General features: G+C 36.9%; 1 protein-coding gene across 6 annotated transcripts in view; it reads left to right on the forward strand.

The window, feature by feature from the left end:
• The window catches only part of Shab (potassium voltage-gated channel shaker cognate b), a 534,267-nt gene that overhangs the window by 420,191 nt on the left and 89,390 nt on the right, over positions 1-24,686 (forward strand). For all 6 annotated transcript variants that reach the window (XM_081746248.1, XM_081746247.1, XM_081746249.1 and 3 more), the window contains one exon: positions 6,894-7,373. In XM_081746248.1, the coding sequence (XP_081602374.1) occupies positions 6,894-7,373 (480 nt within the window). The remainder of the gene's footprint in view (positions 1-6,893; positions 7,374-24,686) is intronic.

The raw sequence follows: 24,686 nt of genomic DNA on the forward strand, positions 1-24,686 counted from the left end.
TCACGGGTACTTTGGTTCAGGCCCTAGATCAAGACGAAGCGTTTTTTTTTTTTTTAATTTTGAACCAAGGGGTTTTCAGGGGGCGTTCACCGGGACCGGCCTGGGGACCAGACAATTTGACCGAGGGTTACCAAATTTTGGTCACGGATACCTTGGTCCAAGCCCCAGACCAAAGCGAAGCGTTTTTTTTTTTTTTTAATCCAAGCAGGGATAGTCCAGGCGGGGCGTTTACCGGGACATGTAAAAGTAGTAGAAAATGACCGATATTAGTGTCGAATTCATAGTTTTCGCGGTCGATGAAATCAATGGTGATACTCTGATCTCATTAACTTCTAAATTCACCCTATTCGGCTGCGGGCAGGGGGTCCCCGGGGGAGGGATACCGAGACATGTAAAAGTAATCCAAAATGACCGATATTAGTGTCAAATGGACAGTTTTCACGGTAGCTGAGATCAATGGTGATATTTCCATTAGCGATGACTTTCAAATTCAGTTACCATTGTATGCGCGCCGGGTGTCAGCGGGGGGATACCGAGACATGTAAAAATAGCCCAAAATGACCAATATTAGCGTCAAATCCATAGTTTCGCGGTCGTTGAAATGAATGGTGATACTCCCACAGGCGTTGACTTCCAAATACAAAAATGAAATGAAATTTTTAAGTTTTACGTCCCACGGTTATACCGGTTAGATTAAAGGAGACGGTGATGATGAGAGATGAATGAAATGGTGGAATGAACAAAGTGGGAGGAAACGGGAGAACCCCGAGAAAATCCACGAGCATGGTGTTTATCCAGCACAAAGTCCACACGGTGCGAGCTGGGATCGAACCAGGGACCCTAAGCACCGGAGGTGAACGCTCTACCACTGAGCCACCGCGCCCCCAACTTCCAAATACACCCCCATGCGAAGACTGGGTATATTCATCTACTCATATATATAAATGTATATATGTTCCAGCATAACTCTGAAACACCTGGAGCGAGTTCTCAAACTTGGTGCACATTATTACTTACAACATGGAAACAAATGCTGTAGGTGAAACACCCCTAGGCGGAATGGAGTTATAATGCAAATAACCAAAAACGACTTATGTTAATGACGAACCTATACTTTTGGAGGTCGTTGAAATGAATAGCCACACTTCCAGCACCTTCCTGTGGCGGTAAAACACCTCTAGAACCACTAGGGTAAGAGGGCTGACTGCAAAAATAGTCGAAAATGACCGATATTAGTGTTCAATCCATAGTTTCGGGGTCGCTAAGTGACACTGCCTATACTGTTTACATCCAAATTAATCCCTAATCAGCATGAGGATGGGAAGGGGTGACATTGCGGGTCTTATTATTAATACATTTTCATTGAAACGTGTATTCAAAGGGGAGAGAGGGTTCAAATTCTGTACCGAAACCTATTGTTCCTGTGCGAAGCAAGGGCATTTTAGGTAGTACTTGATAAAAATTTTATCAGAGGAAAATGAAGCATAATAATTTAAACTTTTTGGCATTTGGTTCGTGGATTGTTTGACTTTCATTATATATCCCGATAAGTGAATTCTTTGAATTACGTATCGAAAACTAGCTACATGAAATAAAAAATGGATAAATGCAAGCTTACTGCACTGATATATAAATAAGTAAATACGTTTTTCTCATGTACAATTTCAGAACCTGAAATGCTCAGTATCCTTCGCTCGTAACGATATAATATCAAATGATGCTAACAATCAACCCTCTCACCAGTGTAACATATTTCTCGACGAATCCTTCGACGTTAGCTTATGTCCAATACTTCGCGAAGCGGCTCTTTCTCTTGATTTTGGCGATACGTACTTTATTGGAAATAAGAAACCTCCTTAGGAAAATGTCACACAATTTGCGAAGCTCATTTCGAACTAACACAGTTCTCCTTTTATCTTGTTAAATTTTCACGGTTGGTAAGAACGTCCTTCTTTTCCTTCATTGTTAGAATATATTGGTTCATTTTCGCAGGCGTAAAACGAGTGAATGAATGAAAATTCTCCGTCTTCACACGCAGACACTCAAGTGGCAAAAATAGTTACGTACATTTCCAGAAACGTGGCAACAGAGAATAATGTCAACAGCGTCCATCGACTATTCTACAACCGGCCATAAACAAGCCACACACTAAGTTTGGTGCCGTTCTGAGGCAATTACAGTGATGTGACATTGGAGAGCATTTGCACACGATAAATCATACAGTTTATTTTATTTATAACTACTTTTATTACCAGTATGTGGCAACACTGTTGCACTGTAGCGTGGCCTTGAAGCATATATACGAGGAAGGACCCGAAAGAAACCGGACTTTCGTTCTAAAAAAAATAATTTATTTAAATTTTTTACAAAATTCTTTCCGTCTCCTTCAAAGTACTCTCCATTAAATGCGATTCATTTCTTCCATCTTATTTCCCACTGTTTGAAGCACCTCTGGAACTCTGGAATTTTTATATCGTCCAATGCGCTCTGCGAAGTTCTTTTTACAGCCTCTACACCATCAAAACATTTTTCTTTTAGATTTTGTTTAATTCTTGGAAAATGTAATCATGTTAGTCAAAAAATTTGGATCACTTTCAATATGGTTTTTCAAATCCTGGCTCAAATTCAGAAGAATGATTTGATCCTGTGTGAGCAGGCGAGAAACAAACTTAGCGGCAAAATGTCTCATTTGCAAAACCTCACGCTGGCACGAGCTCCAACTCACTCCTGCCTGTTTTGAAATATCATCAATCATAAATCAACGATCCTCGCTGATTTTGGGGCAGATTTGTTCGATGTTTTCGTCGTTTCGAAATGATGAAGAGCATTCAGAACGAGCATGATCTTCAACACTCATTTCACCACACTTAAAGTGTCCAAACCATTCAAAAAAATTGTGTGCGGTTCATAGTATCCTTCTTGAAAGCCTGTTGAAGCATTTGGTAAGTTTTCGTTTCCGATTTTCCAAGTAGGAAGCAAACACACTCCTTGCTCCTTTGAATCTGCCATAACGATTTCGCAGGCGGCAAACGAAAACTGTTGAGAAAAACAATAATACGATCAAACGTTAACCTCCTACGCAGACACCACTTGGCCAACTGATCTGGAAAGGTCTCTACTAGACCTACCTGGCAGGAGAACTCTCTACTATGCCTAGGAACGGCAGCGCTCTTTCGTATTTTGGTATTGTGGAGGCAGGTGTGTCGATATTCCGAAGTTGGTCGTCCGCCTAGTTTTCGACACAAATCGTAATAAGAGCTACGAAAATTTAAGAACTATGAATTTTAGAATCGCTTTAAAAGAGTTGAGTTCATTTTAACATCCCTTTCAGCAGCGAGGCTATATGAAACGGGACCTATTGATTAACGTGGAATCCGAACCACATGAGCTCCCGCCGGGAATTGAACCCGGGTCTCCCACGCCAAAGGCGCGTACTCTAACCGCTTAACCACGAAGGAGCTCACGCTTTAAAAGAGTATAATAGATTAGGATAGGGTAGAGTAGGGTAAGGTAGGGATAAGTAGGGTAGGGTAAGGTCGAGTTAACGAAGTTTGGATCTATTTGTTTAAAATTAATAGAATGTAATTTCTCGTGTCTGTGTAAGGATACAAGCTGGAGCGTCTCTTTACACCTGTATCCATGTTCAGAATACAACTAACTGCTCGTTGCTTTCCCAGAATCCAACCATGCGGTAACCTTGTGCGAATTAGTTCCCTCTGCTTGCCAAATGATTTCATGTTTATAACCGTTTATAAAGATAAATAAACACAACTTCTTCTCTCCTTACGTATTATCAAGCACACAAATGATTAACTCATCCATTTCTTCCCACTAAATTTTCAAAATTTTGCTCGAAACAGATTACCAACTTTGGAACTTAATCCCTCATTAGTTTTGGTGAGTGCTTTAGGAACACTTATATAAAGAAATTGATATGACTCTTGAAAAATTTAAATCCAGTGGATAACTCTTTGGTTTAACCCACCATTGGTTCCTATTCATTTTATGCCACAACATAGTACGTAAAAATGTTGATATCATTTATAATTAGTTCGTAAGATACCAAGTTCCTATATACTGAAGTGGGGCAAAGAGCGACAGGGATAAAGAGTGCCAAAACGTCATTAATTCTTTATTTCTGAAGCCACTAGTTGGCGGAGTGCGAGACGCATTAGATCATGTGATGCAGTTGTCTTTGCTTTGTTTGACAGCACACGTTGTTCTTCACAGGAGCTGATATGCACTTGCAAGAACAACAGAAAACATCTTTAACCCTTTAACCGCCATGAGGCATCAACGCTATACCTCACTGCTTTTATAAATTTGTGCTGCGTGGAACTTATGGATGCCTCACACTTTTCTTTTTGTTTTCGAAGATTATTCACATCAGTACGCAGAATCGGTTCAAATAAAATGAGAAAAATTAAAATTACGTTTTGGCCTCAGGGATATAGTTTTTGTTAATACGTTGTGGCAGTTTATATATATATAAGACTTTGTTTTATTATTTAGTAGCAACCTATTGACAGGCTGACCGCAGTGTTGCCAGTAACAAGGGAAAGAAAAGTTGTGTTGGTCTCGGGGCAAAGAGTAACAATTCTTGAAATTGTTAGTAATAATATTCTAATAGGTAGATGTTCCGCAGTCACTAACTGCGGGGGTTTCGATGTCCTAGACCATAAAATTTCCTACACAGTCAAGCCAAATATTCTCGTTATGAGTTTTGGAAACATCAGGATTCGACTCCGATATTTCTCTTTTGTGTTGATATTGTGCGGTAGTTTTGAGTTGATTTTAAGTTTAGCGTCTATTTGAAAAGCGAAGCTATATGAGACGTGGACCTACAGTTTAACGAGGGATCCGAACCACATGAGCTCCCGCCGGGAATCGAATACCCTAACAGCACAATTACATAGCAGACATATGCCTATCATGTTCCCTCAGGTACATGGGAATGTGCCCAGTATGTGCCTTATATACTTCTGAGAAAGAAATCACATGGATGACAAGTGATACTCACAGTCTGTGACCGCCCCTAGGCACATGCCTGACATGTACCTGGGGAACGTGTCTAGTATGTTCTAGGTATGTTCCCCATGCCGTAAGCGTCAATGAACCACAAAATTACTCCTCCAAAATGTGTTAAATTGTCTATATGCGTAATGTGTTTACATTAAGGTCAGTCTAAACAACACTTTAAACAAGTAAAAAAAAATGTAGGGCTACCGTAGGGTGGGCACGAATCACCAACCTTTGGATTACTAGCCGCATGCTCTTCCGACTTGGCCACAGAGGGGATGAAGAGAACGTCCTTGTAGAGGGATAAACTATCGAGGTCTTTTGCATTCGGCTAATCAGAGTGCTCCTATAACCGCATATATTCGACTATAACTGTTTAGAATCAGATAAAATCTGCTCGCCATGTAATTTTATAACAAATTAACGAGTGTCTATTTAATTTATTTCATGGTTCTTCCATATTCACTTGCAACACAATCGCTTAGAAAAAGAAGCAACAAATGCATCAAATGTGGGAGATGAATTTAGAACACTGTATTAGATGGCAAATGCCTAGCACATCTTGTGCTGAAGGGTATCTGAAACAAAATAAACTAAAAGACACTCGTTAATTTGTTATAACATGACATGGCGAGCAGATTTTATATGTCCCAAGTGACGACATAAAAACAAATTACTGTTAGATCACTCTGATTAGCCGAATGCAAAGACCTCGATAGTTTATCCCTTATAAGGACGGTTCTATATCCCTCTGTGGTACATAGTGAAAGATGCATCAATTAGGTGTAACAAGTACCTAAAACTGTAGGTAGCTGAAGTACATACTTAGCACATGAATATTATAGTGTATGTTTAGCTGACCTTAAAAGTAGCTGGGACACCTAAATAGCACATGCCTAGCACATCTTGTGATGTTAGGGTATGAAAAATAAATAAACAATTAGTAATGGGCATAACTGTAGCTTTTTGCCTCATGGTGTAGGACAACAAGCGCCAATTGTAGACCTGCATTTATTATTATTTTTAAAAAGTTGTACTAAGATTTTTCATGAGTTAATGGTTTATTACGTTGCCAAAAATATGTATAAGTTTTGAGTAAAGTTTCAGTTAAATTTCTCTAATGGATTTTACAGTACTTTTCTAAATCCATAAGTGATGCACATTGCCCCACATCATCCTAACATCTTTACAGCGTTCTGAAATATAATATAAATGGTCCGTTGGTTGGCAATAACTCCAAATGTGGTTTCCCATTAGTCATTTACTTGTTACTGTTATAGTTAAATTTATGTATAGACAATTTTGCAAAAGATTTAGGTTTTTTTAATCTAAAATAATTTAGAAAAATATGTGTTCAGTCCAAAGAAATATTTTTTTTACCTGTTTAAAGACAGACCACACACAACACACAGAAAATTAGAGATAGTGAGTTATATTTTCTTCAAAAAAAGAAAAAAATCAAAAATGAATTCTCAGTCAATGTATGAGAAATTAAAATGCAGTACTTCGCTGATTGGAGCAAGAAGCATGAATGTATTTTTTTTTATTCGTATTCACCTATTTCTGTTATATCGTTAACATTATATAGATGTTCTTTTGTTTATATTTTTTCCCGTTATGGCTTCCGATTCGTTATGCAGGTAATGTGCACTTGTTCCCCATATAACCAATAGGTATTATTGCTTGAATGTGTTAGATAGTTTACCCAAATAGTGTTATATTTTTTAAAAAATATCTATATTATTCTCTTTTACTTTACAGCTGCTTGAACAATGGAAGATGCATATCATTTTATTTCACCCCATCATAATATCTAGCTAAAAGTTTCTTGTTCTTAAAATGTTCACTAGTTAACTTTTGACTTTTGTCTCTAGGACTTTAAGGAGTTCATCGATGCCGAAAACCTTATGCCTCTACCCACAAGTGATTTCCGCAACCCCGTATGTATTGAAATGAAAACAATGAGAACGAACGATATGGGGAGTGTAGATAGTTCGGAAACTTACGCCAGTTGCAATACACACCCTTTCGTTTCCCAGGGTGATTTAACGTCTGATATCGCAGATCCTTCTTGTGCATTAGACAGTAATCTGTATGTAAACCCTTTAGACAACGATCAGGGAGGTCAACTCCGTACTCCTAGTCCAACTAAAGGGGGATTGATCAGCCCATACCAGCCAACACGGGGACCTGTTAAAAGTGCCTCAGGGGATACTGCATTGGAAAGTGCATTGCGCGGAGACTCAGCGCTTGAAGAGGCTTTCAATCGGAATTTGAGTTCTGCAGATCGCGGGAGCCACGGAAGCCTGAATGAGACGCCCCTGCCTAAACATCGGAAGACTCGCTTCCAGCAGGTGAGTACATGCTTTACATTACTCTGTATGATATTTAAATTTGAGCTTTTTGTAACACTAGAAACATCTGTGCGATATTTAAAGTTGAGCTTCTTGTAACACTAGAAACATCTGTGTGATATTTAAAGTTGAGCTTTTTGTAACACTAGAAACATCTGTATGATATTTAAAGTTGAGCTTTTTGTAACACTAGAAACATATGTGTGATATTTAAAGTTGAGCTTTTTGTAACACTAGAAACATCTGTGTGATATTTAAAGTTGATCTTTTTGTAACACTAGAAACATACGTTGTCGCAATGTTGCAAAATATGATTCAAGATTGGTGAAATAGTTGCTTCTGATACAATGTTGTGTTTACATGACAGTTCGACAATTCAGCGCTTTATAATTCACTGTCTAGTAAGCACATCTACAAGTGATGTATTTCATTTAGACGCGAAAAGCTCAACGTTAAAGCAGATAAAGTATATCAACTCCATATGCATGAACAGTTTTTCTTTAAATATATATTGCATTTCATAATCAGTACTCCATTTAAGCAGCATATATTTGTCGGGTTCCTTATAAATATTCCGGTCGGCTGCTGTATTAAGGGTCGGCCCTAGGCAATTTGTCGCCCCGTGCAATGGCATAATTTGCCACCCCCTTTCTTCAGAAATAACACATCTTAATAGCCACTATTTTAATTATACTACCCCATCATGAACAACGAAGGGGAGAGAAAGAGCACTCGTACTCAGAAAGACCTAAATACTACAAATACAATCTCGTTGTGTCTGTTTCTTCTCTTTAAATAATAATCTATTATATTACTAGAAGATAAAGCAAACACACCTATAGAGGGAAGATCGTAATAATTTTTATAGAATTCAATACCGAGCTTCAATCTCAATATATCAGTTTACACTCCTAGTACAATTTGCTCTTTTATCTTTATTTCTTGATTTTTCTTCTACATCTGTTTAAAAATTAAGAAGGAAAATCTTGTTTCCATCTTCAATGATAAAAAAAAACTTGTTTGTGACAAAGACAAGACTAGCTTTCATATCAAAACTGTGATAACTAACTAAATGGAACAGGTGTTTGCTACTGTTCCAGAATTGAGTTCTTGTATTTGACAACAATCGTAATTCATGCTGGGATTTGTTTGATCATTTGCTTTTGAGCACTGTCCATGTGACCTTAAACTAATGCGAACTAAACATGATTTATGAATGTAGTATTCAAATAGAAGGTCAGCTTAGTAAATCTAACTTTCATCATCATGAAATCTGTTTCCAACCAGAAAGATTTATTTTAGATAATATAGTTTTGACAAATTTTGCCGCCCCATTCAAATACACGTGTTGCATATATGGTAGAGCCAGCACTGGCTGTATTTAAACGATGTTGTGTGTATTGTAAATTGCTCAAGTAATCCCGCTTTCTCATTCCTTAGGCTTTCCTGCTCGTTTCTGGAGTTGTTGGAATTCCACAGAATGAAATAATAACCATGTCAGTAGTAAACGCTTTAATAAATGAGTAATTGCGCTTTCCCTATTGATTTGAGGATGCTGAATCCAACGAAACTATCTCTAAATGTAATTTGTAATTGCGCTTTCCCTATTTATTTGAGGATGCTGAATCCAATGAAACTATCTCTAAATATAATTTGTAATTGGGCTTTTTCTATTGATTTGAGGATGCTGAATCCAACGAAACTATCTCTAAATGTGATTTGTAATTGCGCTTTTTCTATTGATTTGAGGATGCTGAATCCAACGAAACTATCTGTAAATGTAATTTGTAATTGCGCTTTTTCTATTGGTTTGAGGGTGCTGAATCCAACGAAACTATCTCTAAATGTGATTTGTAATTGCGCTTTTTCTATTGATTTGAGGATGCTGAATCCAACGAAACTATTTCTAAATGTAATTTGTAATTGCGCTTTCCCTATTGATTTGAGGATGCTGAATCCAACGAAACTATTTCTAAATGTAATTTGAAATTGCGCTTTTTCTGTTGATTTGAGGGTGCTGAATCCAGTGAAACTATTTGCAAACGTATTTGTCAGTGGGTTCATGAGAAAAATGACCTCAAATTTAGGAACTTTGAAGTAAACTTTATACCAATAGCAAAAGTGCCCATTTGTGGATACATTTTTAATTGCACATTTTTATACTAATTTGAGGACGTTGAATCCAATGGAACTATTTTTAAACATGCGCCTAGAAAAGTGACCTCAAATTTGTGATAAAAGTAAATATTCCAGCCTCGAGGTATTTATTCTCATAACTCAATGAACGGACAGTTTGAAAATACTTCAATTGAATTCGGCATCCTTAAATTAGTATATAGAAAGTGCATCCAAATATCGTAAACTGAGAAGAATGTCCTAAAACTTAAAAAAATACGTGTGTACTTTGCGCGGAAACGGTACGTACGGTATGTGCTAAAAATTGAATTTGAATCTGTTTCACCGATACCGTTACAAAGTAATGTGAAGTACCTTGGTGCAGCGTTGGCTGGTTTAAACCATGGTTTAAACTTTAGTTTAAACCAGCTGGCTTTTTTTTTTAAATAAAAACTCGTTTAAACAAAAAAAAATTTCGTAAAAGTGTAAGTGTTCGTAAAATCTTGATGAACACACATTTGTGGGTTATCACGTTTCATTCCAGCATTTCACGTATTATTCGTATTATATTCAGACCTAAATTCCCCATTCGTTATTCAAAGAGATTATACTACAAAAGTAACTCTTTTTAGATAAGTTTATGAATGTTTCTTTTGTGATTTTTTATAGTTTGTTATTATTGTTATTCAATTGCAATCAAAGAAATTCTAAATATTGTTTCGTTTTAATAATGTTTACTATTGATAAAATACATCGAAATACCGTACTTTTCTTTTGGAAAGGGGGTCATATTGAGAGGCATTTATTGAAATCAGAAGTATCTTTTGTATCTATTTATACATAAATGGGTCAGAGCCAAAGTGGACTCAAATAATTCGTATCTTTATTAACTTTTCTTACTGATATGCAAATTAAGTCGTCGTACTTCTTTAACTTGGATTAATGAAAGTCGTAGTGAACTAACTTGAACTAAAGTAGTTCTTCTGTACTCTGCAGTAATTTGAAATTATCCATATGCAATTCTGTATAAGGTTTCACTTGGACAACTGTTTATCTTTTTGTCCTTCTAAAATGACTCTTGACAATTATATTAACAAGCATGTAAAGATTAGTACAATGTATTATTATCAGAAGCCCTTCGTGAGTGAGTCGGCAGACGTATCGCTTTTGTGGCCAATTAGTCCCAGTTTCGAGTTCAAATGGAGGGCAATTTCTCTCAGATGTAAGTCCAGAAGCGGTTTGGATTCCGCTTCAAGCTATGTGACTCCTTCCAGCATAACCCGCTTGTTGCATAATAACACCAAGATAAAACAAACTTGTTTCTGTCCACATGTGATATAAATATATAGAGCAAATTATTTAAACCAAAAAACCTGGTTTAAACAAAAAAAAAACGGGGTTAAACCAAAAAACTTTTTTTTTTTTTTTTGCTCTTTTTTCAATAAAAACCATGGTTTCTGCCAACCCTGCTTTGGTGTCACTTTCGACAAACATCTCTCTTGGAACGCCCACCTTTCCAATTTACAACCTAGTACTAGCAGCCAGATCAATTTGTTACGCAGTTGGAAAGGCACTATTGGGATCTTAACACCATTCTTTATACACATTAAGCTTTTGTTTGTACTGCTCTCAAGCATGGACATGTTGCCTGGTTATCAGATCCACAAAAGTTTTATCACAAGCTACACGTCCTGGAATGTCATGTCTTATGCCTTGCTTATTCATTGCCGTCACGCATTCCGACTCCCGAGATCTGTCGTCACACAATACCATCACTCCTGCGTCATCTGTACAGCCTCCGCTCCAGCTACATTCAAAGCCAAATATCAGACGCTCATCCGATTCACCATGATCTCTTAGACCAGACACCAGTTTTACCACGTTATGGTTATTCATCAATAAATTATCTTCTTGCTATCCGCTGTTCTCTATAACCCCGTCGTCACATTTATCGTCTCCGTTCCTTCATCCATTGCAAGTTACTTCATCAATCCACTCCTATGTAGCTAACCAACAGGGGTTCAAGTGTTTAAACCCGCTCTGTGTTGCCTCTGAGCAGAAAATTAATACTCTCATCGCAACTAACATCCTATTCTTGTGTTCTGTTACCTGCACTTCATTTCATCATTTACATTACATTTCATGCTAAAAACCTTCTTATGTATGTGTAAATAAAAATACAATAAATAAATAAATAAAATATTGATACCCTACATGTAAATTGATGCTCATGGACCCATAGAAAGCATTACCTATCTTCGGATGAGAATGAAACTGCACTTTAAAAAAATGTCATTTCTATGTAGCTTGTTAGTCAAAGGGAAATATGGTGATGAGGGCTAAAATTATTCTAATACAAAAACCTAAAGCTAATGCAATATATGGGATCAATGCGAGTGAAACAAAATGTCAAAATGAGTGTTAGATTCAGTAAGGTAGAAGTAGTAACAATGTCAGTTTTAATTTCTTAGGAGGCAAGCTGTGGGGCAGAGATATTTCTTGGGAGGGGCAGTAATACTTTTATATTACTTGACCTACACTACAGTACAACATATCTAGAGAAACAGTCGGGAGGGTGGACGACGCTACCAACAGCTATACGCTCTTTGCGCACTTTAACATTGTTACTGAGTGGAAGATAAAACAAAGAGAAGAATGAAGATTTAGAAGAAAAGCTCAAGCTCACTCTATCAGGATCCTGCCGCCTACAGTCGGACAATTTGTCCATGCCGACCAGATGCCGCGGTCGGATTGCCGGCGCCGGACACAGGCTCCTCTCCGAGCGATTTTCGACCGCAACGAATAGTTGCCTTTCCGAACAGTCCGCAAACAGCCGGAAATGACATTAAATTCGTCGGCGCCGCCGTCAAAAAGAGGCCGGTATAAGGAGTCAAAAGAGGCCTTTCCGACTGTTTTGCCGACTCTGACGGTCGGCAACAGTCGACACAGAGTTGGCAAAGGGCATTTTATTTTACGATTTTCGACCGTTTGCCGCCTCGGCAAAAGGCCGGCAACTTTGAACAAGTAGATCGTCGTGCCGCCGCGGACGAGTGCCGGCTGCCTCCGGTGGCCCGCCACCGTCGACGGCGGCAATCCCTCTTTCCGACCGCGACTTCCTGATGGATGTACATGGATGCGAAAGTAACTTACTTCATGCTGACATTGTTGTCCTCTTGTTTTGGTAACTAGACCTACAAGTATCGTGGAAGTAAGTCCAATCTAACGGCTGTCCAACTCTTCAAGAGTATCAAATTTCTCCTGCTGGGTACATCGAGCTTCTGTCCTTTGACATCTGGATAGACTATCAAAATGGTTCCACTTAATCAGGACCTTAGCAAGTCCCTGGAGAGACCTGCTCCAAGTCAAATCTATCCATCGTCGCTAACCTTAATCCGGTAGTTCCAATCTTTGCTTACTGACGCTCTCTTTGTAAATCCTATTTAGTTCACACATCCATCCGTCCCGCTCCTTGGGTATACATTCTTCTTTATCACCCCATCTGCTACTTCAGATGCAGCATTGAATTCTTATATCTTCAATAGTAACTAGCTAAACCTGCGCTCTCCACACAGCGCATCATTCACATATAGGCCTAAGCGTGAATCTCCTTGTCATTCCTCACATCTGTACATGTCCCTTTACAGACACAGGTGAAAGACATTTTTATTTAAAAAAATCAGCAAGGAATACCATAAAGAATAGATTTTTTCGATTATTTTTTCAATATCTCGTACCGTTTGAAAGATTTGAACCTACTACCGGTTGGAGTTTCTAATTCATGTATGATCAGTGTTTTCTTTCTTCTTGTATGCAGTATGAAATAAGCAAATACATTACACACACAATTAATTATAATATCAGTGATGTATGGTGTTCATTGGGCAAAACAGTCCGAACAACAAAGGTTCATCTTAGCTTGGAGAAATGGTTATCCTTTGTTTTTCATTATCATTTGGCCAAGAAACAAACGCCAGAGATATACTAACTCCGTATACAAATGTGTGGTGATGGATTGTATAACTCGTAGGATATGATGCTTTACTTTTTACAATTTCAATTCTTCCACTGTACCCCTAAAAATGTAATAAAGAAATAACGGTCATTTCTTAAAAGAAAATATTCAATTAGAACTGAACAATCTACATAAAATTTGGAATCGACCAGTGAAAACCGTACAGTTCTAGCATTTGTAGTTTTCGAGATCTCATTGTCAAAAGGATTGGAGAGAAACACATAAACTTTTCTTTGGATACAAACATATAAACCAGTTTCTATTTATTATATTTCTAATTACGTAGAAATGTTTAATAGAAATAGGAAAGAAATGTTAAGCACTAGCACGTGTTAATATTGCTTAAGATAAATTTATATAGTGATTACAAGTAATGTTTTATTCATAATTTCAGTTTATTTCTGCCTCCCCTTTTCACTTCTCACGTCCCTCAGGTTGGGAACCTTTACTTTAGTCTAGTTAGAAAAAATATTTCAACAACAACAAAGTGCAAATTGAACATGAGCCAAGAAAAATTTCTGGCCACAACATAGATCGGAAGAGAAAAAAGATCTGAAAGCTAGAACAAGGAAGGAAGAATCGTCTGTCATTTGTTTCCTACACTGTAAGTAGATTACAAAAGTCTGGTTGATTCAAATACAGAACATCTTCCTTATATGCCAATATCCGACCACAGTTAATAGGGTGTTTCTAAAATGATCACAAGCAATGCTTCCAATAGCTTATGGAACCAAGATATTCTTAACAATATAGTGTCTACTGTAACAAACATTTTACATAGGTTTTTGTGTGTCGTTGAAGGCTAAGAAAGAACAAAATTAAAGAAAATGGTTAATGTATTAGGTTCATGCTAATTAAGTATCCTATTCGACATATGGCGGGAAAGTCACCTCAGCAAACAACGCAAGGATGGACTATGGGCATGCGTCTAACGTTACAAACTCCATACATTTTCCTACAAATATGCTGGGGTACCCAGGCAGTCAGAAAGCAGTGCTTTATTGAATAGAGTCGTATGAAAGTATACCATGCAGAACACACAACTGCGTATGATTTTTTACCTTATCAATTGCACAGAGCCGCCAAACAATAATGATATGTTGTATGTCAAATTTGTCTTCAATGGCACGAATATTTTCCAAGTATTCGCTTCCACGCTGTTTTTGAAGAGCTCATGATGTTGGTCGGTGTCCAAAGGACTTATTTTGCAATGCTATGCCACCGCAACGGAATATGACAAACCAGTGGTGTGTACATTCGCCATTCCTGGGGAAAATGCACTGTTCACGGTTTTTCCAGCTTGATGCGCAGAATGTCTCAGTTTGAGGTTGCATTTGGGGTTGTATATTTCATTCGCACCAATCAAACAGAAAAGCTATATTGCACAGTCATATTAGTGAAGCACTTTTAAGTAGATCCGTTTGTTCCACATTAACATAGTCGCATTGCATCAATGGTTATTGAAAAGTGTTATCAGTTTCTTAATTTATGGCATAAGATTGAATATACTTGTAGACACCGTGTTAGCCATGGGTGTGATCAGTCCTTCCTGACCACCCTTTAGCTATTGTTGATACCCATAAATTTTACTATAGGTAAAAAGAATACAGTAAGCAAGAAAATTTCCGTGGCTACTTGAATAGAGATACATCTTTTGTATCTCTCTGCAGATACAACAATTGACTCCAAACAGACTTGATGTGTTGAAAATCAAGATTAAGACACTTTCATTAAAATTTTAGGAGGCTAGAGGTGTACCCAATTTTAACCATTGCTTTCAAAATTTTAACTCAAAGTCCAATCGAAAATCAACCATGAAAACGTAGGTGCACAAAGAGGACAATATTAATATGAATCTAGTGGTGTAACTAACGGGTCTGTAGGATACGCAAAGCGGACAGACCCAGAACAGAAAGGGGCTCCATTTAAGTTTCGATTATTAACTTGTAGTGTTTCCTTCCACCCTTTTAATTTTAACTTCTATCGCTGGTCTCTTCTTACGTCTCTTCAGGCTCCTCTAGGAGATAATAACTACTAGGAACACTAACATAAATAATAATTAATAAAATCCAACCCACTCAGGTGAATACCTCTCAATAAAACTTGTAACCAGATTCAGGGTAAAGAACAACCTTTATTCAGGAATTAAATCAGAATAAATTAAAGAAATGAATTCTCCAATTAGCGAAAAGAATCTTATTCAGGGCTCTTTAATTTTGGAGCCCTGTCTCTTAAGTTTGAAGCTCAAGCACAACAACATCCTATCAGTCTCTAATCAGACTTCACTGATCAGTCATTTCTTCACAGTTCAGTCCTACCCTAAATCTATCAGGAAGGCCTCACTCCAACCTTCCGTCCAGAAAAAATAAAATAAAATAAAATAAGAATAACACAAAATGTCAAAGGACATCACTCACTAGGGATGATTCCATTCCGGGACCAAGTACCTGGGGAAAACCTATATATCGTCTGAAAGCTCTTGCCACGAGAAGTACGAAACCGTTTTCAAATCAAGGGCAAACCCGCAACCTGACCTTAAAAGGGGCCTCTTTGGTGGAGTTTGTGACCCTATGAATGACATATTTGACAGAAGTAAAAATGAATGTTGCGATTAAATACACGTAAGCACCTGAACCTATCATGTTTCTTTTCGGCTCATTGCTAGAACATGACCCAGGCAATTGTTTGATAATATCACTTTGCACCTAGACGTACCCATTTCATCAGTGTTGCCAAAGAATTATAAATACATTGTGGAAGATGGTTTCTGTGCCATTGGATGTATGTCCATGAAACGTGGCATAAACATCATTCACCATTAGACAAAATATACTGTGGACATATTCCTCTCCCAAATACCCCAGTTTGTCAGTGTTGCCAACCAATTGTAAAACTGAGAAGTTGTAAAACAGGTTCCGTACGATGAGACGTTTATACACCAAGCGTGGCAGAAACATCACACGACACTATAGCGAAAAGTCGTTGAGTGTGACCGTTTCCCAACCTTCGTTGCGGAGTATCGAGCTTTAAAACGTATCGAATGCAATTGAAGTGCCTGCCAAACGTAATTCGATTTATCCAGGCGCTGATCTTGAAATTTCATGGAACGCAGCAGATTGTTCAGAAATCGTAATCTGCGTCTTCCACGAACTACATGATTCACGTGTTTAGCAAGGTTGTCTACTAGCCACAATGTTCCACCCTTGACCGTTCTTGTTGTGTACATCGGTAAGTCCTTCTTTAAACTTTGTGCTGCAGTCGGACACACAGGCATCAGTAGTAAAGTTATCACCGAAATCCTTAATTATTCGACGATAAATTACGGTTGTGTTATGCCCTTCCGCCCAGAGTAATCAAAATGATATAATCTAGTTTATACTTGGCAAGCGCTTTGATTGCATTCGATGTTTTCAACCTTACTGCTGTACAATGATTGAACGCGTGAAGAAGGAGAGGGCGATATCGAATGGAAAGCTCTGTTTTATCTCTGTTTTGTCACCTCACATGGGTTTCCTTTTGTGGCTTAACGGAGGTTGAAAAAATATCCCTCGTATATGTATATTTAACAAATCCCTAGGACATCGGATGAAATTCAATAGGTCAGCACAGAAAGAAACTAAGTGAAGAAATCCAAATTATCAGGAAAGAATAAATATATCAAACGTAATTGCTTTTATCGTATACGTTTTTCATTTTTTTTTTTTTACATGGTACCGGTAATCCTAGTCGACAGAGTGAAATACTCATTAAGAGGGAATATAAAAAGATTTGTATATAAAATACTAGCAGAATGTCCGTTCTTCACACGGGTAGAATAGTTTAATTTTGGACATAAATAGCACCAAAACCGTCACCAATCAACTTACTTGAGGTGATTGGTGGCATTGAGGTAATTAGAGATCCCAAAAACTATGAATTTGACACTAATATCGGTCATTTTCAATTATTTTTACATGTCACAATCTCCCCTTAGAAGTACTAATGGGGGCTGAATTTGGATTTAAATGGCAGCGGAAGTGTCACTGTTTGTCTCGGCAATCCCGTAAATTGTGGATTCGACGCTAATATCGGCGATTTATCGGTATTTCAAGGTGCTAACTCTTACTGATGAAGTTCTACTTTAACTGTGAACTCTTCTATGATTCCGCACACGCTCTTCAGTCCTGTATTACATCCATTAGACTATACATATTTTGAATTATGCAAATGTATATGTCTCCTCTGAAATTCACCATACCGCTTCTTCTAACACTATTAGTCTTTGCACTATTAATGCTCAAAGTTTAATTTTCTGCACTTTTTCGTGCTTATAATTCGGAAAGAACGCCGCTTTCGACTTCAGTACCGCTGTAATAGGAATTATGAGACGATTATATATATATATATATATATATATATATATATATATATATATATATATATATATATATATATATATATATATATATATAGGGTGTAAATGAACTAAACCGACAAGCTGTAAGAGGTGATTCCTCACATCAAAATAAGAGAAAAAGTTCCATAGACAATCCAAAAGTGCATATTTCATCAATTGTCAATAAGTGTAAAGGGTATTCCTTACAGAGTGTAATTCTCAGATATTTCAATAGAGTTTTCAGATATAGCATAATTTCAAGAAGGGTCCAAAGTACGCAGGAGGTAAACCTTGACAACAATGGACATCCAATGCTTCGGAGGGAAGGCGGAAGTGTTAACAACAGGCAGCTCCATGTTTCTTTGTGTTCGGAATAACGTATAATGATATGTATTTCGTCACGGTATATTTCACATTTTTTTCACTTAAAAGCATGAAAGAAAACATCGCACCATGCGTTTTCCCGAGTACGAGAGACCGTCCTGCTGACGATCCTTAACACTTCCGACATCGCGCCAAAGGATTCCGTGCTCACTGCTATCAAGGCTTATCGTTTGTCTGCTTTGGACCAATCATAAAATCAGAGCATATCTCAAAATTCGATTGATGGCATGTCTGGGAATTTCACCCTGCAGGGAATAATCTGTACACCCATTGAACATTAATGAAATATGCATTTTTGGATTGCGTATACGTGACTTTCTTTACGCTGAGAAGGACCGCCATCCACAGTCTGTCGAATTCGAAATAGGGTCTGTTGAAATTTGGCTTTTTCGCGATTTTGGACAGCCCTAGCTCTGAAACTATGGACTTTTCGCTATAGGTCCATATGAACTTTTTGTCTTATTCTGATGTGAGGAATCACTTCTTACAGTTTGTCGGTATAGTTCATTAACACCCAGTATATATAAATATAATATCAGTTTCCAGACACATACTTTTGTTTACACAATCAGTACATATTATTTATTTTAAGTTATAATAATGACAAAAATGTTGTTCCCTCCCCCTCTGTTTGTTTTATGGTTTCTTCGTTTGCTTTTAACTATTTCATTTTTTCTCTTTCTCCTGAAGAATAACACAGATGCTATTTTGTAGAATACACAAATTTAAAATTCTTTTAATTTATCCCGAAAAAATTAAAGAGATCAGTTTGCTGTTCAAGAAGCTAATAATCTGATCTTATACCATGGCATCTTCTGCCAAATATCTTCTAGGTAGTATTATGGTCTCTCCTTGTTGCAATAAGAGACATAATTTGACACCAAATAATATCTTTGGCGTATTAGCTTCTAAAGGGCCTATCCATTTTGCGTAAGAACCAGACTGTGACACGTGATCTGGTCAAAAGTCAAGTTGCTTGCTAAATCCAGTCTGAAGATTCCAAATCCAGATCTTATATAGTAACCTCCGTGTGGGGCGCCCATGGTAATTCGAAGAACATGCATATACATTATCATTATTATTTATTTTGCTCAAACAACTTGATTTTTGATAACGTTTCATCCATATTTACCTTACGCTATACATAGTTTTTAAACTCTTCATTATGTCTTTGCAATAAGCTTTCAATTAACCATCTCTTTATTAATAGGTTTTGAGATATATGGACGAATTCAATTTTGTTCATTGATTTTCTATTGACATTAATGATAATGTTTTGTGCTTTTTTGACTATGTTCCATCCATTTTAGGACAATTGCTTTTCTGAATGTACAATCTGCATATCCCTTCTATATTTGACCTGAATTTAAACCATTTCCCTATTTTGGGTTTTGAGATAAGTGGAGGAATTGTTTTTCATTGATTTTCCACTACATTAACGCTAATGTTTTGGGCGTTTTTTGACTGTTCCATCCATTTTAGGAGAATTTGCTTTTGCAATATAGAATCTACATAGTCTCTTAAACATTTGAGCTGAATTTCATCCATCTCCCTGTTTTAGTTTTGGGATGAGTGGAGGAATTATTTTTCTTTAATTTTCCATTGACATTAATGTTAATGTTTTGGGCATTTTTGACTATGTTCCATACATTTTAGGATAATTTGGTTTTCTAATATAGAATCTATATAGTCCCTTCTACATTTGGGCTGAATTTCAGCCATCACCCCGAAAATATGTTCAGATCTTACCAACCGGATAGGCTCTTTGGTATTCGGTATTTAATTTTAAATATAAGAATTTAGTGAATTTTATTCTTTGATTTCGAATACTAAAACACATTTTTCGTCTCCACACTAAGATATTCATAATTCCATTATTTGGGATATTCATGTGTTCTATATATTCATGGAATAGCACATAGACTGTCAAGTACACGATTCATTTAAATAGCTACAACATCTATTGATTTGTATAAGAAACTAATAAAATTGTGAAGTCATATAAACACAGTTCTCTGCCCAATTTCCTTCTTTGCACTCACTTACGTTGGGTACTTGTTCAATTTTCCTTGACAGAATGCCGCAATGATATTAAAATTAGTTGATTACTCTCTCATTAACTAATTAGAATGAGATGTCATATTTCTATAACTAAGTGCTCTAATAACAATGAACATATACCTTTTAAGAATGCTTACGTTTTCCCTATTTCTTCTCATCTTTTGCTCTTTCATTCTTAAGTCCACAATATGAAATTTTATTTCCCAACGGTTTTCAAATATGCATAAATTGAGAACGTATGATGTCATATTTCTATTTTCACTTTCGAGCAATGGTAGGAGAGAAGAAAGTAAGGTGGTCGTAAAGAGAATCGAATTCGATATTTCAACAAATTTACATCTTTGATGGTTTTACATATCGAATAGATGATTTTTCGATCTCTCTCTCCGTCGTTTGTCCATTGTCCCGTGGTATTCGCGTATAGGCCACGTAATTCATCGTATCCAAACCAAATTTTAAGCTTAAGATTCTTGTAAGATTCTCCAGGGAAGAGTGTCTGAATGTTCTTCCTATCGCCAAAATAAGAGTGTTTTACTGGAGGGGTGCTTTTTTTAAAACAAAATGTTATTTTTTCGAAAACGGCTCCCAGGAGTTTATTTTTTATAAATCAATATTTCATTAATAACCCTATAATATAGTATAAGTCATTTCTCTGGGAAAAATTCAGAAGAGAAAGTTTAGTCTTAGTGTGAGTTCTCTGTACGATTTTCTCAAAAGCAACTAACTGGTGTAAGATAAAAAAAAAAAAAGATTTAGTAATTTCCTCATCGATAGATATTCTATTATTCTTCGCCCACCAATTATATATGGCAGTAATCTCCTTAATAAGATTACCAATAGAAACAATATTTAAATCTCTCACAACTCAAACGATTGAGTTTGCCATTTTACCTTACAACAAAATTTTTTTCCCACAAGATAAATCTCCCGCTCGCTGTTGTCTAGGTAACAGGTTCAAAAATACGATTGAATTAATGAAAAACCAAAGAATTTAAGGTAGATTACTAGTTTATTATAATTAATATCTCTCTAATTTAGGTATGGTGTGTCAGTAGTGATTTAAAGGACGTCACTTTGCACTTAAAGTCAACTTTAATATTGTGCTCGTCTTCCCCAGGTACTCATTGGAGAGGATAAAGAATTCAGCTTCTAATATAAATATTCTAATACTTATCTTTAATTAATACGATTTCTCTAATGCTCTTTGGGGTCTGCGGCAATATGGAAGCTAGTACTCACTCTCACTCTAGCCTCATATTCCTTACTTTCAAAGACTCTTAAAATTGACTTTAGTAACAGTCTGGTCTACACCTGGTTGGACTCTCTCTACACTCAGAGAAATTCCAATAAGGAAACTATCTAAATATCAAGGATGGGTAAACTTAGGGAATAGGAGTAGCAGCCGTCACACATGGCCCAGGTATAATAATGCGTCTTGCATTCAAGACTCTAGGTAAAAGGTAAACCACACACACTTTTATACTTTCGAACACGAAAGTCGCAGTGTGAATTTAAAATATCAGCCAAGACTCACTACTGCCTGAATGTCCGGAGATCGAACCCAAATCGTAACCAGGATTCAAATACAAGGGGAAAACATCCAGCACCAGGAGGTTAAGTGTCCTGGATTCACACTCTTCCTAGTATCACCCTAGGAATGAATTGTTCTTCATTCTTTGTAAACTTTAAATCTAGAACCCATTTTTGCCATTATTCTGACGTAGGACTCAACTCCCTAACCGACACTTTAATTCCTATTCCTATCTCGGGAATTTTCCTAAGTTATCGCCAGAGACCACTTTCTCTCGCAGCACTGGAACCCTAGGACCAACATATCCACAAAACATCCAGTAACAATTCTAAAGGACAAATCTCCTGGAAAAAGCTTTCTTGCTTTCTTCCGACTGGACAGCCACCAGTTTGGAAATCTCCACCCTACAGGCCTCCTGAGCTGAAACAGCAAAAGCCATTTAAAATTCCGTCTTTTTAATGTAGAAATATTTAACTTAGCAACGGTAGCAGCAATGGAAAATTACTGGAAAAGGCAAGCAATAAAGAGAAACCTTCAAAAAACTAGACTCTTCCCAGGCCTATAAGCAAAAAGAGCGCAAGTGAATTTTCTAATCTAGTTAGCTGTAATAGTAATATGAGAATTTTAGTATATATATATTGATAATTCTAATGATATTTGCATATAATAAAACATAATAAAAATATATATTACACTTTACTGGAGTAAATAAATTGAGTCAGCCCTGACTTATGCTAAATAATAAACATAACTTAATTATATATATTTAATATTAAAATAGATCATGAATAAGAATTTAGTTAATCATCAAAGAAGCGAAGTGCACATTGCACTGGGTTTTGTTTATATTTCATAAATGTCTTATTAACAACTCTACAATATGGTGTAAGTCTTTTTTTTAATGAAATAACTACTAGAAGTAGCTTATTATTAAGATAAGTTTTTTAAAATACTTTTTCATAAATTGTTCATTGTTTTTATTCAAATTTAATAAATATAGCTGAAATACTCGTTCCTCGCACGGGAAGAATAGATGTATGGAAAAAAATTGAATCCTCTTCCCACTTAGGATACACATTTCAATGAAATTGTATTGATGATAATCCATAAGATACTCAACTTTTGGTACAAGGTTTGAAACACCTTACCCCACATAGAATACAAATTTTAATACAGTAGAATTGACATTATGAAAACTCACTTTGACGCAGATGCTATGTTCCAAAAGTTATTTCAAGCGAATGAGCCGTTTTTCTGGCCCCAAAAACTATTGATTTGACACTATTCTCGGCAATTTTGGATATTTTATTTTTCCCCCTTTCTCACCTACGCTTTCTCAGATACCGCTGAACAGCCTCGGCAGTGTTGATATTCATCTTAGCGATTCCGAAGACTATGCATTCGACACTAATATGTATCATTTTTGCTTATATGTCACCAGGGCCGGATTTAGGGGGGTTCGAAGGTGCACGCGCACCTCCCCCTTTTCGTTGTAAATATACACTATCTAAAGTGAAAAGCTAGCAGTGATTTTTGCAAAATCAATAGTTTCTGTCAATTTTCTGAAGGTTGAAGGAAGAGAATTCATCGAGAGCAGACACTGAGCATTTCCAGGGCAATTCCTAAGTCACACTACAGATGCCTAAAGGCATTTTAAAAAATTCAAATTTAATTCAAATGTACTGGCTGTTATTTGGTGCACCTCCCTCAGAAAATCCTGGATCTGACCCTGTATGTGACCCATTTCCGACTCCACCCAAAGGTACTGGATACTTTCTATTTCAAGTATGTCCCTTCTGGCGTTGCTATCGATGTGTGTTTTTCCTGGCTTCCCTCAAAAGAGGATAGACAAGTTGCTGTGGCCGAGATTCATCAATACGTTTGTCACATTGAAGGATAGGGTTGTCACATTGAATTGTTTCACGGACTTCGCTGTCCATTGTCTTGTTAGTCTCTAAAACTGTACAATCTTCCCCTCCATAAGTTAATATGATCTTTCTTTTTCTTGTTTCTCTGGTGCGTACGGTCCCACGTCGATGCCCGGCCTTGTAAGTTTGTGGTGGACAACATTGTGTTCGTGGGTTTTATCGGAATACTCCCGTTTCCTCCCACACTCTCATTTCACCAATTTTTCCATTAATTCACTTGCCTTAATTATCTACAGAGCATAATCGTGAGATGTTAAATAAAAAGATTTCATTTTTATTTTCTTATTGTCATATTTGAAGAATTATCTCTTACAGTTTTGCCGTCTAGCCCACGGGAGAAGAATGACATGTAAAATAACCAAAAAAGACTCATAGTACTGTCGAATCAATCGTTTTCAAGATAGCTAAGTTAATTGGTAACAGGCCTGAAGTCATTTAAGCTTAGTTCCCAGTTCTAGCCCCCTTTGTAAGAAGTGGGAATGTGTTAATGTGTTAAAATTATAATGAGTGATCGATATTAGTGTTTACTCCTTAGTTTTTGGAAAATCTGGGACGAAATGTGACTCTTTCGATGTCATGTAAATTCACGTTCAGCCCCATTACTACCCCTAGTGAGTAGGAAAGGAGTGAGAAGCAAAACTAATTGAATACTATTAATATTAGTGCTTTCTCCCTCTAATGCGCGTTAGAAAAAGGTAGCCCTAGACCTTACAGTCTTAGGACAGGATCTCTATAAAGCTCCGGGCAATCTAAGTAGAGTGGTGGAGTGGTGTACAATGGCGCCTATGTTGTGGTTTCCAGGGGGGCAAGTACCAGCGACGTTTCAAATATAGTTTCAAATTTTGCTGTAACTAATCTAAAAATTCTATTGGGTTTTAGATATCCCCAAATACAATTTTCTCTTAGG

This window comes from Thermobia domestica, chromosome 18 (genome assembly GCF_964235325.1).
Source record: "Thermobia domestica chromosome 18, izTheDome1.hap1.1, whole genome shotgun sequence".
In the NCBI taxonomy this organism is placed as follows: domain Eukaryota; kingdom Metazoa; phylum Arthropoda; class Insecta; order Zygentoma; family Lepismatidae; genus Thermobia; species Thermobia domestica.